This window comes from Lissotriton helveticus, chromosome 1_1 (assembly GCF_964261635.1).
Source record: "Lissotriton helveticus chromosome 1_1, aLisHel1.1, whole genome shotgun sequence".
NCBI lineage: Eukaryota > Metazoa > Chordata > Amphibia > Caudata > Salamandridae > Lissotriton > Lissotriton helveticus.
Window position 1 is genome coordinate 1,955,834,197 of NC_136057.1, and position 16,931 is coordinate 1,955,851,127.

General features: G+C 47.8%; 1 protein-coding gene across 1 annotated transcript in view; it reads right to left on the reverse strand.

Annotated features, from left to right (window-relative positions):
* Window positions 1–13,425, reverse strand: part of C1_1H1orf53 (chromosome 1_1 C1orf53 homolog) — a 148,570-nt gene extending 135,145 nt beyond the window's left edge. Inside the window, exon 1 of the mRNA XM_078643991.1 lies at window positions 13,133–13,425. Within this exon, the coding sequence (XP_078500117.1) occupies window positions 13,133–13,348 (216 nt within the window). The 5' untranslated portion in view covers window positions 13,349–13,425. The remainder of the gene's footprint in view (window positions 1–13,132) is intronic.
* Window positions 13,426–16,931: the final 3,506 nt, after the last annotated feature.

Below are 16,931 nucleotides of genomic sequence, written 5' to 3' on the forward strand. Positions count from 1 at the left end.
AGCCAATTCTTATACTGGGAAGGAAACAAGCTTCCGGGGACCGGTTTCTGCCATTTCAGGCGTCGTCGGCCCGGCTTGCTTGAATCCTGATGTTGCAATGAGCAAGGGACTCACATCTGAGTACACCCTTCCACGCTTATGGTGGACAAAATGATTCAGAAAAGGGGGTGGTGATGAACAGAGTGCCTGATTTAAGCAGACCACTCTTACCCAGTCCAAAGATCAGGGCTTGATCCATCACCGTTTTTTAGCTCACTGCACCATCCCAGCTCAGAACTTGGCTATATGCAAATTAGTCTGTTCCTGTCCCAGTGCATGATGGGAACAGGGCAAACCAAACTACCAAGCCAATTCTTATACTGGGAAGGAAACAAGCTTCAGGGGACCGGTTTCTGCCATTTCAGGCGTCGTCGGCCCGGCTTGCTTGAATCCTGATGGTGCAATGAGCAAGGGACTCACATCTGAGTACACCCTTCCACGCTTATGGTGGACAAAATGATTCAGAAAAGGGGGTGGTGATGAACAGAGTGCCTGAATTAAGCAGACCACTCTTACCCAGTCCAAAGATCAGGGCTTGATCCATCACCGTTTTTTAGCTCACTGCACCATCCCAGCTCAGAACTTGGCTATATGCAAATTAGTCTGTTCCTGTCCCAGTGCATGATGGGAACAGGGCAAACCAAACTACCAAGCCAATTCTTATACTGGGAAGGAAACAAGCTTCCGGGGACCGGTTTCTGCCATTTCAGGCGTCGTCGGCCCGGCTTGCTTGAATCCTGATGGTGCAATGAGCAAGGGACTCACATCTGAGTACACCCTTCCACGCTTATGGTGGACAAAATGATTCAGAAAAGGGGGTGGTGATGAACAGAGTGCCTGAATTAAGCAGACCACTCTTACCCAGTCCAAAGATCAGGGCTTGATCCATCACCGTTTTTTAGCTCACTGCACCATCCCAGCTCAGAACTTGGCTATATGCAAATTAGTCTGTTCCTGTCCCAGTGCATGATGGGAACAGGGCAAACCAAACTACCAAGCCAATTCTTATACTGGGAAGGAAACAAGCTTCCGGGGACCGGTTTCTGCCATTTCAGGCGTCGTCGGCCCGGCTTGCTTGAATCCTGATGGTGCAATGAGCAAGGGACTCACATCTGAGTACACCCTTCCACGCTTATGGTGGACAAAATGATTCAGAAAAGGGGGTGGTGATGAACAGAGTGCCTGAATTAAGCAGACCACTCTTACCCAGTCCAAAGATCAGGGCTTGATCCATCACCGTTTTTTAGCTCACTGCACCATCCCAGCTCAGAACTTGGCTATATGCAAATTAGTCTGTTCCTGTCCCAGTGCATGATGGGAACAGGGCAAACCAAACTACCAAGCCAATTCTTATACTGGGAAGGAAACAAGCTTCCGGGGACCGGTTTCTGCCATTTCAGGCGTCGTCGGCCCGGCTTGCTTGAATCCTGATGGTGCAATGAGCAAGGGACTCACATCTGAGTACACCCTTCCACGCTTATGGTGGACAAAATGATTCAGAAAAGGGGGTGGTGATGAACAGAGTGCCTGAATTAAGCAGACCACTCTTACCCAGTCCAAAGATCAGGGCTTGATCCATCACCGTTTTTTAGCTCACTGCACCATCCCAGCTCAGAACTTGGCTATATGCAAATTAGTCTGTTCCTGTCCCAGTGCATGATGGGAACAGGGCAAACCAAAATACCAAGCCAATTCTTATACTGGGAAGGAAACAAGCTTCCGGGGACCGGTTTCTGCCATTTCAGGCGTCGTCGGCCCGGCTTGCTTGAATCCTGATGGTGCAATGAGCAAGGGACTCACATCTGAGTACACCCTTCCACGCTTATGGTGGACAAAATGATTCAGAAAAGGGGGTGGTGATGAACAGAGTGCCTGAATTAAGCAGACCACTCTTACCCAGTCCAAAGATCAGGGCTTGATCCATCACCGTTTTTTAGATCACTGCACCATCCCAGCTCAGAACTTGGCTATATGCAAATTAGTCTGTTCCTGTCCCAGTGCATGATGGGAACAGGGCAAACCAAACTACCAAGCCAATTCTTATACTGGGAAGGAAACAAGCTTCCGGGGACCGGTTTCTGCCATTTCAGGCGTCGTCGGCCCGGCTTGCTTGAATCCTGATGGTGCAATGAGCAAGGGACTCACATCTGAGTACACCCTTCCACGCTTGTGGTGGACAAAATGATTCAGAAAAGGGGGTGGTGATGAACAGAGTGCCTGAATTAAGCAGACCACTCTTACCCAGTCCAAAGATCAGGGCTTGATCCATCACCGTTTTTTAGCTCACTGCACCATCCCAGCTCAGAACTTGGCTATATGCAAATTAGTCTGTTCCTGTCCCAGTGCATGATGGGAACAGGGCAAACCAAACTACCAAGCCAATTCTTATACTGGGAAGGAAACAAGCTTCCGGGGACCGGTTTCTGCCATTTCAGGCGTCGTCGGCCCGGCTTGCTTGAATCCTGATGTTGCAATGAGCAAGGGACTCACATCTGAGTACACCCTTCCACGCTTATGGTGGACAAAATGATTCAGAAAAGGGGGTGGTGATGAACAGAGTGCCTGAATTAAGCAGACCACTCTTACCCAGTCCAAAGATCAGGGCTTGATCCATCACCGTTTTTTAGCTCACTGCACCATCCCAGCTCAGAACTTGGCTATATGCAAATTAGTCTGTTCCTGTCCCAGTGCATGATGGGAACAGGGCAAACCAAACTACCAAGCCAATTCTTATACTGGGAAGGAAACAAGCTTCAGGGGACCGGTTTCTGCCATTTCAGGCGTCGTCGGCCCGGCTTGCTTGAATCCTGATGGTGCAATGAGCAAGGGACTCACATCTGAGTACACCCTTCCACGCTTATGGTGGACAAAATGATTCAGAAAAGGGGGTGGTGATGAACAGAGTGCCTGAATTAAGCAGACCACTCTTACCCAGTCCAAAGATCAGGGCTTGATCCATCACCGTTTTTTAGCTCACTGCACCATCCCAGCTCAGAACTTGGCTATATGCAAATTAGTCTGTTCCTGTCCCAGTGCATGATGGGAACAGGGCAAACCAAACTACCAAGCCAATTCTTATACTGGGAAGGAAACAAGCTTCCGGGGACCGGTTTCTGCCATTTCAGGCGTCGTCGGCCCGGCTTGCTTGAATCCTGATGGTGCAATGAGCAAGGGACTCACATCTGAGTACACCCTTCCACGCTTATGGTGGACAAAATGATTCAGAAAAGGGGGTGGTGATGAACAGAGTGCCTGAATTAAGCAGACCACTCTTACCCAGTCCAAAGATCAGGGCTTGATCCATCACCGTTTTTTAGCTCACTGCACCATCCCAGCTCAGAACTTGGCTATATGCAAATTAGTCTGTTCCTGTCCCAGTGCATGATGGGAACAGGGCAAACCAAACTACCAAGCCAATTCTTATACTGGGAAGGAAACAAGCTTCCGGGGACCGGTTTCTGCCATTTCAGGCGTCGTCGGCCCGGCTTGCTTGAATCCTGATGGTGCAATGAGCAAGGGACTCACATCTGAGTACACCCTTCCACGCTTATGGTGGACAAAATGATTCAGAAAAGGGGGTGGTGATGAACAGAGTGCCTGAATTAAGCAGACCACTCTTACCCAGTCCAAAGATCAGGGCTTGATCCATCACCGTTTTTTAGCTCACTGCACCATCCCAGCTCAGAACTTGGCTATATGCAAATTAGTCTGTTCCTGTCCCAGTGCATGATGGGAACAGGGCAAACCAAACTACCAAGCCAATTCTTATACTGGGAAGGAAACAAGCTTCCGGGGACCGGTTTCTGCCATTTCAGGCGTCGTCGGCCCGGCTTGCTTGAATCCTGATGGTGCAATGAGCAAGGGACTCACATCTGAGTACACCCTTCCACGCTTATGGTGGACAAAATGATTCAGAAAAGGGGGTGGTGATGAACAGAGTGCCTGAATTAAGCAGACCACTCTTACCCAGTCCAAAGATCAGGGCTTGATCCATCACCGTTTTTTAGCTCACTGCACCATCCCAGCTCAGAACTTGGCTATATGCAAATTAGTCTGTTCCTGTCCCAGTGCATGATGGGAACAGGGCAAACCAAAATACCAAGCCAATTCTTATACTGGGAAGGAAACAAGCTTCCGGGGACCGGTTTCTGCCATTTCAGGCGTCGTCGGCCCGGCTTGCTTGAATCCTGATGGTGCAATGAGCAAGGGACTCACATCTGAGTACACCCTTCCACGCTTATGGTGGACAAAATGATTCAGAAAAGGGGGTGGTGATGAACAGAGTGCCTGAATTAAGCAGACCACTCTTACCCAGTCCAAAGATCAGGGCTTGATCCATCACCGTTTTTTAGCTCACTGCACCATCCCAGCTCAGAACTTGGCTATATGCAAATTAGTCTGTTCCTGTCCCAGTGCATGATGGGAACAGGGCAAACCAAACTACCAAGCCAATTCTTATACTGGGAAGGAAACAAGCTTCCGGGGACCGGTTTCTGCCATTTCAGGCGTCGTCGGCCCGGCTTGCTTGAATCCTGATGGTGCAATGAGCAAGGGACTCACATCTGAGTACACCCTTCCACGCTTGTGGTGGACAAAATGATTCAGAAAAGGGGGTGGTGATGAACAGAGTGCCTGAATTAAGCAGACCACTCTTACCCAGTCCAAAGATCAGGGCTTGATCCATCACCGTTTTTTAGCTCACTGCACCATCCCAGCTCAGAACTTGGCTATATGCAAATTAGTCTGTTCCTGTCCCAGTGCATGATGGGAACAGGGCAAACCAAACTACCAAGCCAATTCTTATACTGGGAAGGAAACAAGCTTCCGGGGACCGGTTTCTGCCATTTCAGGCGTCGTCGGCCCGGCTTGCTTGAATCCTGATGTTGCAATGAGCAAGGGACTCACATCTGAGTACACCCTTCCACGCTTATGGTGGACAAAATGATTCAGAAAAGGGGGTGGTGATGAACAGAGTGCCTGAATTAAGCAGACCACTCTTACCCAGTCCAAAGATCAGATCTTGATCCATCACCGTTTTTTAGCTCACTGCACCATCCCAGCTCAGAACTTGGCTATATGCAAATTAGTCTGTTCCTGTCCCAGTGCATGATGGGAACAGGTCAAACCAAACTACCAAGCCAATTCTTATACTGGGAAGGAAACAAGCTTCCGGGGACCGGTTTCTGCCATTTCAGGCGTCGTCGGCCCGGCTTGCTTGAATCCTGATGTTGCAATGAGCAAGGGACTCACATCTGAGTACACCCTTCCACGCTTGTGGTGGACAAAATGATTCAGAAAAGGGGGTGGTGATGAACAGAGTGCCTGAATTAAGCAGACCACTCTTACCCAGTCCAAAGATCAGGGCTTGATCCATCACCGTTTTTTAGCTCACTGCACCATCCCAGCTCAGAACTTGGCTATATGCAAATTAGTCTGTTCCTGTCCCAGTGCATGATGGGAACAGGGCAAACCAAACTACCAAGCCAATTCTTATACTGGGAAGGAAACAAGCTTCCGGGGACCGGTTTCTGCCATTTCAGGCGTCGTCGGCCCGGCTTGCTTGAATCCTGATGTTGCAATGAGCAAGGGACTCACATCTGAGTACACCCTTCCACGCTTATGGTGGACAAAATGATTCAGAAAAGGGGGTGGTGATGAACAGAGTGCCTGAATTAAGCAGACCACTCTTACCCAGTCCAAAGATCAGGGCTTGATCCATCACCGTTTTTTAGCTCACTGCACCATCCCAGCTCAGAACTTGGCTATATGCAAATTAGTCTGTTCCTGTCCCAGTGCATGATGGGAACAGGGCAAACCAAACTACCAAGCCAATTCTTATACTGGGAAGGAAACAAGCTTCAGGGGACCGGTTTCTGCCATTTCAGGCGTCGTCGGCCCGGCTTGCTTGAATCCTGATGGTGCAATGAGCAAGGGACTCACATCTGAGTACACCCTTCCACGCTTATGGTGGACAAAATGATTCAGAAAAGGGGGTGGTGATGAACAGAGTGCCTGAATTAAGCAGACCACTCTTACCCAGTCCAAAGATCAGGGCTTGATCCATCACCGTTTTTTAGCTCACTGCACCATCCCAGCTCAGAACTTGGCTATATGCAAATTAGTCTGTTCCTGTCCCAGTGCATGATGGGAACAGGGCAAACCAAACTACCAAGCCAATTCTTATACTGGGAAGGAAACAAGCTTCCGGGGACCGGTTTCTGCCATTTCAGGCGTCGTCGGCCCGGCTTGCTTGAATCCTGATGGTGCAATGAGCAAGGGACTCACATCTGAGTACACCCTTCCACGCTTATGGTGGACAAAATGATTCAGAAAAGGGGGTGGTGATGAACAGAGTGCCTGAATTAAGCAGACCACTCTTACCCAGTCCAAAGATCAGGGCTTGATCCATCACCGTTTTTTAGCTCACTGCACCATCCCAGCTCAGAACTTGGCTATATGCAAATTAGTCTGTTCCTGTCCCAGTGCATGATGGGAACAGGGCAAACCAAACTACCAAGCCAATTCTTATACTGGGAAGGAAACAAGCTTCCGGGGACCGGTTTCTGCCATTTCAGGCGTCGTCGGCCCGGCTTGCTTGAATCCTGATGGTGCAATGAGCAAGGGACTCACATCTGAGTACACCCTTCCACGCTTATGGTGGACAAAATGATTCAGAAAAGGGGGTGGTGATGAACAGAGTGCCTGAATTAAGCAGACCACTCTTACCCAGTCCAAAGATCAGGGCTTGATCCATCACCGTTTTTTAGCTCACTGCACCATCCCAGCTCAGAACTTGGCTATATGCAAATTAGTCTGTTCCTGTCCCAGTGCATGATGGGAACAGGGCAAACCAAACTACCAAGCCAATTCTTATACTGGGAAGGAAACAAGCTTCCGGGGACCGGTTTCTGCCATTTCAGGCGTCGTCGGCCCGGCTTGCTTGAATCCTGATGGTGCAATGAGCAAGGGACTCACATCTGAGTACACCCTTCCACGCTTATGGTGGACAAAATGATTCAGAAAAGGGGGTGGTGATGAACAGAGTGCCTGAATTAAGCAGACCACTCTTACCCAGTCCAAAGATCAGGGCTTGATCCATCACCGTTTTTTAGCTCACTGCACCATCCCAGCTCAGAACTTGGCTATATGCAAATTAGTCTGTTCCTGTCCCAGTGCATGATGGGAACAGGGCAAACCAAAATACCAAGCCAATTCTTATACTGGGAAGGAAACAAGCTTCCGGGGACCGGTTTCTGCCATTTCAGGCGTCGTCGGCCCGGCTTGCTTGAATCCTGATGGTGCAATGAGCAAGGGACTCACATCTGAGTACACCCTTCCACGCTTATGGTGGACAAAATGATTCAGAAAAGGGGGTGGTGATGAACAGAGTGCCTGAATTAAGCAGACCACTCTTACCCAGTCCAAAGATCAGGGCTTGATCCATCACCGTTTTTTAGCTCACTGCACCATCCCAGCTCAGAACTTGGCTATATGCAAATTAGTCTGTTCCTGTCCCAGTGCATGATGGGAACAGGGCAAACCAAACTACCAAGCCAATTCTTATACTGGGAAGGAAACAAGCTTCCGGGGACCGGTTTCTGCCATTTCAGGCGTCGTCGGCCCGGCTTGCTTGAATCCTGATGGTGCAATGAGCAAGGGACTCACATCTGAGTACACCCTTCCACGCTTGTGGTGGACAAAATGATTCAGAAAAGGGGGTGGTGATGAACAGAGTGCCTGAATTAAGCAGACCACTCTTACCCAGTCCAAAGATCAGGGCTTGATCCATCACCGTTTTTTAGCTCACTGCACCATCCCAGCTCAGAACTTGGCTATATGCAAATTAGTCTGTTCCTGTCCCAGTGCATGATGGGAACAGGGCAAACCAAACTACCAAGCCAATTCTTATACTGGGAAGGAAACAAGCTTCCGGGGACCGGTTTCTGCCATTTCAGGCGTCGTCGGCCCGGCTTGCTTGAATCCTGATGTTGCAATGAGCAAGGGACTCACATCTGAGTACACCCTTCCACGCTTATGGTGGACAAAATGATTCAGAAAAGGGGGTGGTGATGAACAGAGTGCCTGAATTAAGCAGACCACTCTTACCCAGTCCAAAGATCAGATCTTGATCCATCACCGTTTTTTAGCTCACTGCACCATCCCAGCTCAGAACTTGGCTATATGCAAATTAGTCTGTTCCTGTCCCAGTGCATGATGGGAACAGGGCAAACCAAACTACCAAGCCAATTCTTATACTGGGAAGGAAACAAGCTTCCGGGGACCGGTTTCTGCCATTTCAGGCGTCGTCGGCCCGGCTTGCTTGAATCCTGATGTTGCAATGAGCAAGGGACTCACATCTGAGTACACCCTTCCACGCTTATGGTGGACAAAATGATTCAGAAAAGGGGGTGGTGATGAACAGAGTGCCTGAATTAAGCAGACCACTCTTACCCAGTCCAAAGATCAGGGCTTGATCCATCACCGTTTTTTAGCTCACTGCACCATCCCAGCTCAGAACTTGGCTATATGCAAATTAGTCTGTTCCTGTCCCAGTGCATGATGGGAACAGGGCAAACCAAACTACCAAGCCAATTCTTATACTGGGAAGGAAACAAGCTTCAGGGGACCGGTTTCTGCCATTTCAGGCGTCGTCGGCCCGGCTTGCTTGAATCCTGATGGTGCAATGAGCAAGGGACTCACATCTGAGTACACCCTTCCACGCTTATGGTGGACAAAATGATTCAGAAAAGGGGGTGGTGATGAACAGAGTGCCTGAATTAAGCAGACCACTCTTACCCAGTCCAAAGATCAGGGCTTGATCCATCACCGTTTTTTAGCTCACTGCACCATCCCAGCTCAGAACTTGGCTATATGCAAATTAGTCTGTTCCTGTCCCAGTGCATGATGGGAACAGGGCAAACCAAACTACCAAGCCAATTCTTATACTGGGAAGGAAACAAGCTTCCGGGGACCGGTTTCTGCCATTTCAGGCGTCGTCGGCCCGGCTTGCTTGAATCCTGATGGTGCAATGAGCAAGGGACTCACATCTGAGTACACCCTTCCACGCTTATGGTGGACAAAATGATTCAGAAAAGGGGGTGGTGATGAACAGAGTGCCTGAATTAAGCAGACCACTCTTACCCAGTCCAAAGATCAGGGCTTGATCCATCACCGTTTTTTAGCTCACTGCACCATCCCAGCTCAGAACTTGGCTATATGCAAATTAGTCTGTTCCTGTCCCAGTGCATGATGGGAACAGGGCAAACCAAACTACCAAGCCAATTCTTATACTGGGAAGGAAACAAGCTTCCGGGGACCGGTTTCTGCCATTTCAGGCGTCGTCGGCCCGGCTTGCTTGAATCCTGATGGTGCAATGAGCAAGGGACTCACATCTGAGTACACCCTTCCACGCTTATGGTGGACAAAATGATTCAGAAAAGGGGGTGGTGATGAACAGAGTGCCTGAATTAAGCAGACCACTCTTACCCAGTCCAAAGATCAGGGCTTGATCCATCACCGTTTTTTAGCTCACTGCACCATCCCAGCTCAGAACTTGGCTATATGCAAATTAGTCTGTTCCTGTCCCAGTGCATGATGGGAACAGGGCAAACCAAACTACCAAGCCAATTCTTATACTGGGAAGGAAACAAGCTTCCGGGGACCGGTTTCTGCCATTTCAGGCGTCGTCGGCCCGGTTTGCTTGAATCCTGATGGTGCAATGAGCAAGGGACTCACATCTGAGTACACCCTTCCACGCTTATGGTGGACAAAATGATTCAGAAAAGGGGGTGGTGATGAACAGAGTGCCTGAATTAAGCAGACCACTCTTACCCAGTCCAAAGATCAGGGCTTGATCCATCACCGTTTTTTAGCTCACTGCACCATCCCAGCTCAGAACTTGGCTATATGCAAATTAGTCTGTTCCTGTCCCAGTGCATGATGGGAACAGGGAAAACCAAACTACCAAGCCAATTCTTATACTGGGAAGGAAACAAGCTTCCGGGGACCGGTTTCTGCCATTTCAGGCGTCGTCGGCCCGGCTTGCTTGAATCCTGATGGTGCAATGAGCAAGGGACTCACATCTGAGTACACCCTTCCACGCTTATGGTGGACAAAATGATTCAGAAAAGGGGGTGGTGATGAACAGAGTGCCTGAATTAAGCAGACCACTCTTACCCAGTCCAAAGATCAGGGCTTGATCCATCACCGTTTTTTAGCTCACTGCACCATCCCAGCTCAGAACTTGGCTATATGCAAATTAGTCTGTTCCTGTCCCAGTGCATGATGGGAACAGGGCAAACCAAACTACCAAGCCAATTCTTATACTGGGAAGGAAACAAGCTTCCGGGGACCGGTTTCTGCCATTTCAGGCGTCGTCGGCCCGGCTTGCTTGAATCCTGATGGTGCAATGAGCAAGGGACTCACATCTGAGTACACCCTTCCACGCTTATGGTGGACAAAATGATTCAGAAAAGGGGGTGGTGATGAACAGAGTGCCTGAATTAAGCAGACCACTCTTACCCAGTCCAAAGATCAGGGCTTGATCCATCACCGTTTTTTAGCTCACTGCACCATCCCAGCTCAGAACTTGGCTATATGCAAATTAGTCTGTTCCTGTCCCAGTGCATGATGGGAACAGGGCAAACCAAACTACCAAGCCAATTCTTATACTGGGAAGGAAACAAGCTTCCGGGGACCGGTTTCTGCCATTTCAGGCGTCGTCGGCCCGGTTTGCTTGAATCCTGATGGTGCAATGAGCAAGGGACTCACATCTGTTCATCACCACCCCCTTTTCTGAATCATTTTGTCCACCATAAGCGTGGAAGGGTATACTCAGACATGAGTCCCTTGCTCACTGCTCCATCAGGATTCAAGCAAGCCGGGCCGACGACGCCTGAAATGGCAGAAACCGGTCCCCGGAAGCTTGTCTCCTTTCTGGTGAAGAATTGGCTTGGTAGTTTGGTCTGCCCTGTTCCCATGATGCACTGGGCCAGGGACAGACTAATTTGCATATAGCCAGGTTCTGAGCTGGGATGGGGCAGTGAGCTAAATAACGGTGATGGATCAAGCCCTGATCTTTGGACTGGGTAAGAGTGGTCTGCTTAATTCAGACACTCTGTTCATCACCACCCCCTTTTCTGAATCACTCATTGTAATTCAGCATCAACTCTGGGACCACCTTAAAGAAATTCAGTTCAGGATGTTTGCAATACAAAATCCTTATTTGGTAATGTTTTAATAGACAAAAAATATCCACATACATTAGATCTCTGTAGTGCACGTGATAACCAGGTACCCAGAAAAGCAAACCTTGTAATCTTTAGAAATTAGTTCATGTCACTGAAGGCTTGACAGCCGAAGAAACCCCATCTAATTTTTTTAGGCATTACCATACATACCTTGAGCCTTAATATCTTGTGAATCATCCGCAAGACTATCCATCCACAGCTACAACAACACATGGCCAATCTACTAGTAGGGGCTGCCACGGAATACTACGGGTGAGGCGGGCGGGTTGGTGGGAAAAAAATGCACCTACCTGGCTGCCGGCCGCCACCTCTCCTCCATCCTCTTCTGTTGATGCACAGACACACACAGGCTCCCAGACTCCCCATATCCAATAAAGAAGCGGCTGTCACGAGCATGACAGCAGCGTTGTGATTGGGCTGAGCAACCTGGTTGGGCGCTCAGACAGGGTGTGGGCTCCTGTGTATATTCTACACCAGGCTGTGCAATACAGCAGTGTGGAGAAATGCTAAGTGTGCATATCTGTTTGGGCGGCCCAAGAGAGCCAGCCAAACTGTCATGCGCACTTAAGTACACCAACCACTCCTCCCCCTGCTGGCTGTGACAACAGCTCGCCCCATAAGGTAAACAAAACTGCCTAGCTACGGGAAAATAAAATGATAATAACATTGTGTTGTTATTTTACTTTTACTTTTTGCACTGCTCAAAGAGCAGTGGGGCAGCGAACTCCACCTTAGTGGAGGAGCCGCCGCTATCGCGAAATGACTGACAATCTATTCCTGCGTCACTTTAATTTCAACACCGTAATATTCCAAATTAAAGTTTCTCGCTTGAGGTTCAAAAACACGCACAATTTTCCCAAACCTATCCACTTGCACCTTGGCCAAGAGCATGTTTTTTTGTGGGGGGTGGGGGGTTTACACATGAGGTGTCTAAAGTTCAAACAAATAACACATAATTTCTCAGAGTTAATGTATGAACTTTAGACAGAACAAGTCTCTCACTGTTTCTGAAGTGGCCTTTCAAGAGTTCATGCATTGTCAGAAAAATTCTAAGTTATATGTTTGAAACTTTAGACATGTCACACACATATATATATATATATATATATATATATATATATATATATATATATGTATATATATATCAAGAAAACTTAAAAGAGGCGTTCGGCCCACCGTGACATAGCGATTTACGTTCAAAATGCAACAATAAAAAATGAAATTTGATACACTTTGGTTACCTCTTACAACACTCTTTTCTTCACACTCATCTTCAAACTCTTCTTCTCTCTGTTGATCTGTTTTCTCTTCTCTTTTTCTTTCTTTACTTTTTTCCTTATCTTTAATTTACTATTTTGGATATCCTTTGATTTTCCCTAATTTATTATATTCAAGATTTGTTTCATACTGTTCCATATTTTTGTCAATAATGTGTTATTTATTCTAATTGAAGAGTGATAAAACTCAAAAACTCATATCATATGAACTATGCACAAACCAATCCGTATGTCTTGTCGGGATGACAGTACACAAACAGTACACAAACCTATCCACCAGCTATTTGGAGCTCAAAAAGACATGGCAGAACCAAACTACTTCCAGTGTCTCTCTAGATTCCAAAACATTACATTCATACGCAAACCTGGCCACATAAACTAACATTCCTAAATCCGGTCCCGTCACGTGCACCTTAAAACATGTGACATGCCTGAAGTCAGCTGTGCGCGGCCAGGGTGGTGCTTCGGTGACTGCCCCTCTCTGAGGCGGCCGAGGAGTTGGGGCAGGGGAGGGGCTTGTGGGACTCAGAGTCGCCATGGCGGCTCACTGCTGGGAAGTGTGGTTACCCGGCATGCCTTGTCGTGCGCCTCCACGATCCTCCTGTCAGACTCAGCCAACCCGTCCGCGGTGTCGCCGGGACTCCTCGCCGTGGGCACGGTCGCCTGCCCGCGCCCCTCCTCGCTGCTCATGCAGGCTACAGAGTGCATGAAGCCGGGGGCCCGCTGGCGTCCTGTCCCCGCAAGAATGACCCGAGCCACCGCCTGCCAGCGGAGAGGGTACATCCAACTGAGAGGACGGCCCGGGCCGGGGAGCGGCGGTGTCAGCGCACAGAGGAGGGGCCTGGCGTGGAGAACATTACCCCGCTCTGACTTCCTGCTGTCGCGTGTTTAGGGGCAGGCCTGGAGAGCAAGAACACGCTGCAGTCAGAAAAGTAGTTTATTCCTTCCTCCCTTCCTTCCGTGGTGCTTGCACAAGTTTTGTCCGACGCAGAGGTTAATTTCAAAGATTTGGGAATTCTCTTTTATTGTCCAGTCACAGAGTAGACTACTTCTCTAGTACGTAGCGAAAAACGATGATGTACATTATGATCAGGGACGTAACTACTATTGGTGCAGTGGCACGGGGAACATTAAAACTTGATAACTGCTTTAGTTTACTACCCCAGTAGCAGTCTAAGGAGCAATTTTAATTGTTTGCTCCAAGGCCAACGGTATCCTTTGCAATGCTTGTGGGAATTAATCTTACAGAAAACAGGGGGGGGGGGTGTAATTATCACAGGCAATAAACAAAGACATCCCAAAAGTAACTTCTCATGCCGATACAATAATCAAAGAAATGTGATGGTACTTGAAGTTTTACTTTTCATTAATCGCATTAATTTTTTTCACATATCAAAGTGTAACAGACTTGCAGACCTCGCTAATCACATGCTTAAACTGCTTTTAGTAAGTGAACTAAATATTCAGTGGTTTTAATATTAAACTTGCTCTAAATGCACGCTTGTTTCCTATTGGTGTGTTTATCCAGATTTTGTACTTATCAATAGAGGGGATATATATGTTCCTTAGATCAGAGATTAAAACGTGACCGCCTGTCTGACCCATTCTCACAAAGGGGTATGCTACCAGTGGGGCGGAGGTTTGCAAACGTACCGAAGCCAGACTAAAGACATCCAGTGTTTGCAAATGCAAGCAGCCTCAGTGCTGGGTAACAGGGTGATACCTCTCACCCGGGACTAAAGGGAACTGCGTCCCCTTATTTACAATAGTGAGGGATTCCGCCCACCCCCGACTTGGACCCTTTTCAAGATACTTTCAACCGATCCATAGCCACACTATTTATCAGCCGTAGAAGGATGAACAGCTAAATTGCCCTAAACAACATGTAGTATTACGCTACAGAGTTCTCATACATATTGCTGACTAAATGTATCAGCTATTAAGATAGTTCAGAGGTCTGAGGGTTCCAGAGGTCTAAGTGTATGTTGGAGGCCAGCGGTTATGATTATCATAAAATGGGGTAATCTGGAGATTCCTGGATTGAATCATCTAAATTCGCTTTTTTATTTGTGCGCTTTGCAAAGATCTGCATGTAACCTGCAGGATATGCATGTGAAACCCTACAGGGTGGCAAACTTGCTGTCTTCTGAGGTCGATAAAAGTGAATGAAGCCTTTGAGATTGGTAGTAATGATCCCCTGTTCTCAAGCACCAAGAGGCACTCTAGTTTATGATGCGCTGTATAAACAGTCCTATTTTTTATATTAGTATAGATTACATACATATATTGTGCATTTAATAGCCACGTTCTATTCATTTCTTAACTTGAATACAAGAAAGCGGTATACTTGCTGCATTTCACAAGGAGACACTTTGTGCTAGATGAAAGTAGTTTGCATTTGCAAAATGAGTGCGGCTGACTTTGCAGATGAGAAGTACTAATTAGCACTGCTGCTAATTGCTTTCCAATTCATGGCTGTCATCACAAATCTTAATCCTACTACTTATTTAATTTATATTTCAACTGCTTTGTTTTCTCACTTTTCCTTTAAAATGTTTAACAGAATCCTGTGGCGCATATCGTAGAGACACAAGTGACACGCGCATACATAAGGAAGCCATGCATACAGACTGACAGGTACACAGCAACATATTGACCGAAAGTCGATATGGGGAACAGGCTAAAGGTCAGTTTGAGTGAGTTAGGTTGTACTGTTCCGTGAAGATATGTTGTTTTCGGCTTCTTCCTGGACTGCAGGAAGAATGTGTTGATTCTGTCATTAGGGATGGTGTCCTGCTCCTGGGTGCATATATGACCATGTCTGAGAGGTCCGCGCAGGAGGTGGATCAATGCTTAGTGGCAGGGAGTAGCACAGGCCCCCACAGCCCCCGCAGTGCAGGGGGCCCCCTCATAACTGTACTCGGGCCTGAGAGCTCAGGATTAAATCCAGAGAAGGGGCCCCTCCGTGTACCTTGCAGAGAAGCCCCCTCAACTTTTGTTATGCCACTGCTTAGTGGTGTACTGTAGCAAAGTCTGCAGAGCGATCAAGCAGTATCGGGAGGCAAGAGTTATTTTTGTCATCAAAAAGGCAGCATCTTCAACTGCTCGAAGGTTGCTTATCTGCCTGCAGCAGCATAGTCTGAAGCAGGAGTAATATTCTTGTGGACAACCATTCTTGCTGATCGGCTCCTGTGGCTAGATGGCGACTGCTTTCTCTACAGTTTTTCATCTGAAGGACCGGTGGATGAAAAGATCGTTTGGACTCTTTTTTCTTGAGCAGGTGAAGAGTCTGTAGTGTCTTAATGTTGTCTGAGAATGTCCTTAGGCTGAGGGAGGTGTAGACTGTATTGATGAGAGATGCAAGGGCATCCCATCGAAGAGAATTAATACTGGCTGTTGATAGAATGTCATCGATCAAGGAGGTGGCTGTGAGAGGACTCAGGATATTGGATAGATTTGCATACAAGAGGAAGCAGAAGGAAGTCCATTTGGGAGTGGGTCAAAGGGCGATAGTTGGTTTTGTGGATGTTGGTGTCATGTATGGTATGGTAAAGAACAATTGTTAGTATCTTGTTTTTCAGCTTTTGAGGGGTATCTGGGATTGGGAGTGGATTGATGTACTTCGGGACCTAAAGACTGCTTGCTTTTGTTAGTTGCCTCATTAATGGTGGTCTTGTGGATGTGTTTAGTTATGTTGATGAGGAATGTGTGTGGGAAGAAATGTGTGGAATTGGGAGATGTTGGGAGATTGGTGCATCTCCAGTTCCTTTATGTCTACACAGTTCCCTTGTTTTCAGTGAGTTTTTAGGTGTACCATGATGCACCATTGAACTTACAGGTTTGGTTTGTAGGATTATATTTTCGGCGGACATTGCATTCTATGTGAGTTTCCGACCTGTATTGTAGAGGTTGAGTAGAATGTTGACATCTAATGGGGTCTCAAGGTGGTTTAGCTGATTGCTGAGATCTCCATGGAGTGTGCACTTCTTGGAGTGTGCCCACTGGGTGTTGCGGGAGGGCCCTTATAGGGAATGGCTGTGAATTTGATTCAGAGAGCCAGTAGGGGATAGCACAGGCTGGGCAGGCTTGAAGGGAGCGAGAGAAGTCATCCAAGGAGTTGGGGTTATCTTGCAACCTAAAAAGACAAACAACCTAGAAATTAAGAGATGACCCTTAACCCCTTCGACGCTCATGACGAGCTGGGCTCGTCATGAGGTAGCCTCCTGCTACGCTCATGACGAGCCCAGCTCGTCATGAATAATGGGTTTTTGTAAAGAAGAGCACAGGAGGGGAATTTCGCTAGCGCTCATGTGGTTAAAAAGTCTCTCCGCAGCTCAGAGATCTCAAAACTGTGCCCTATATGTAG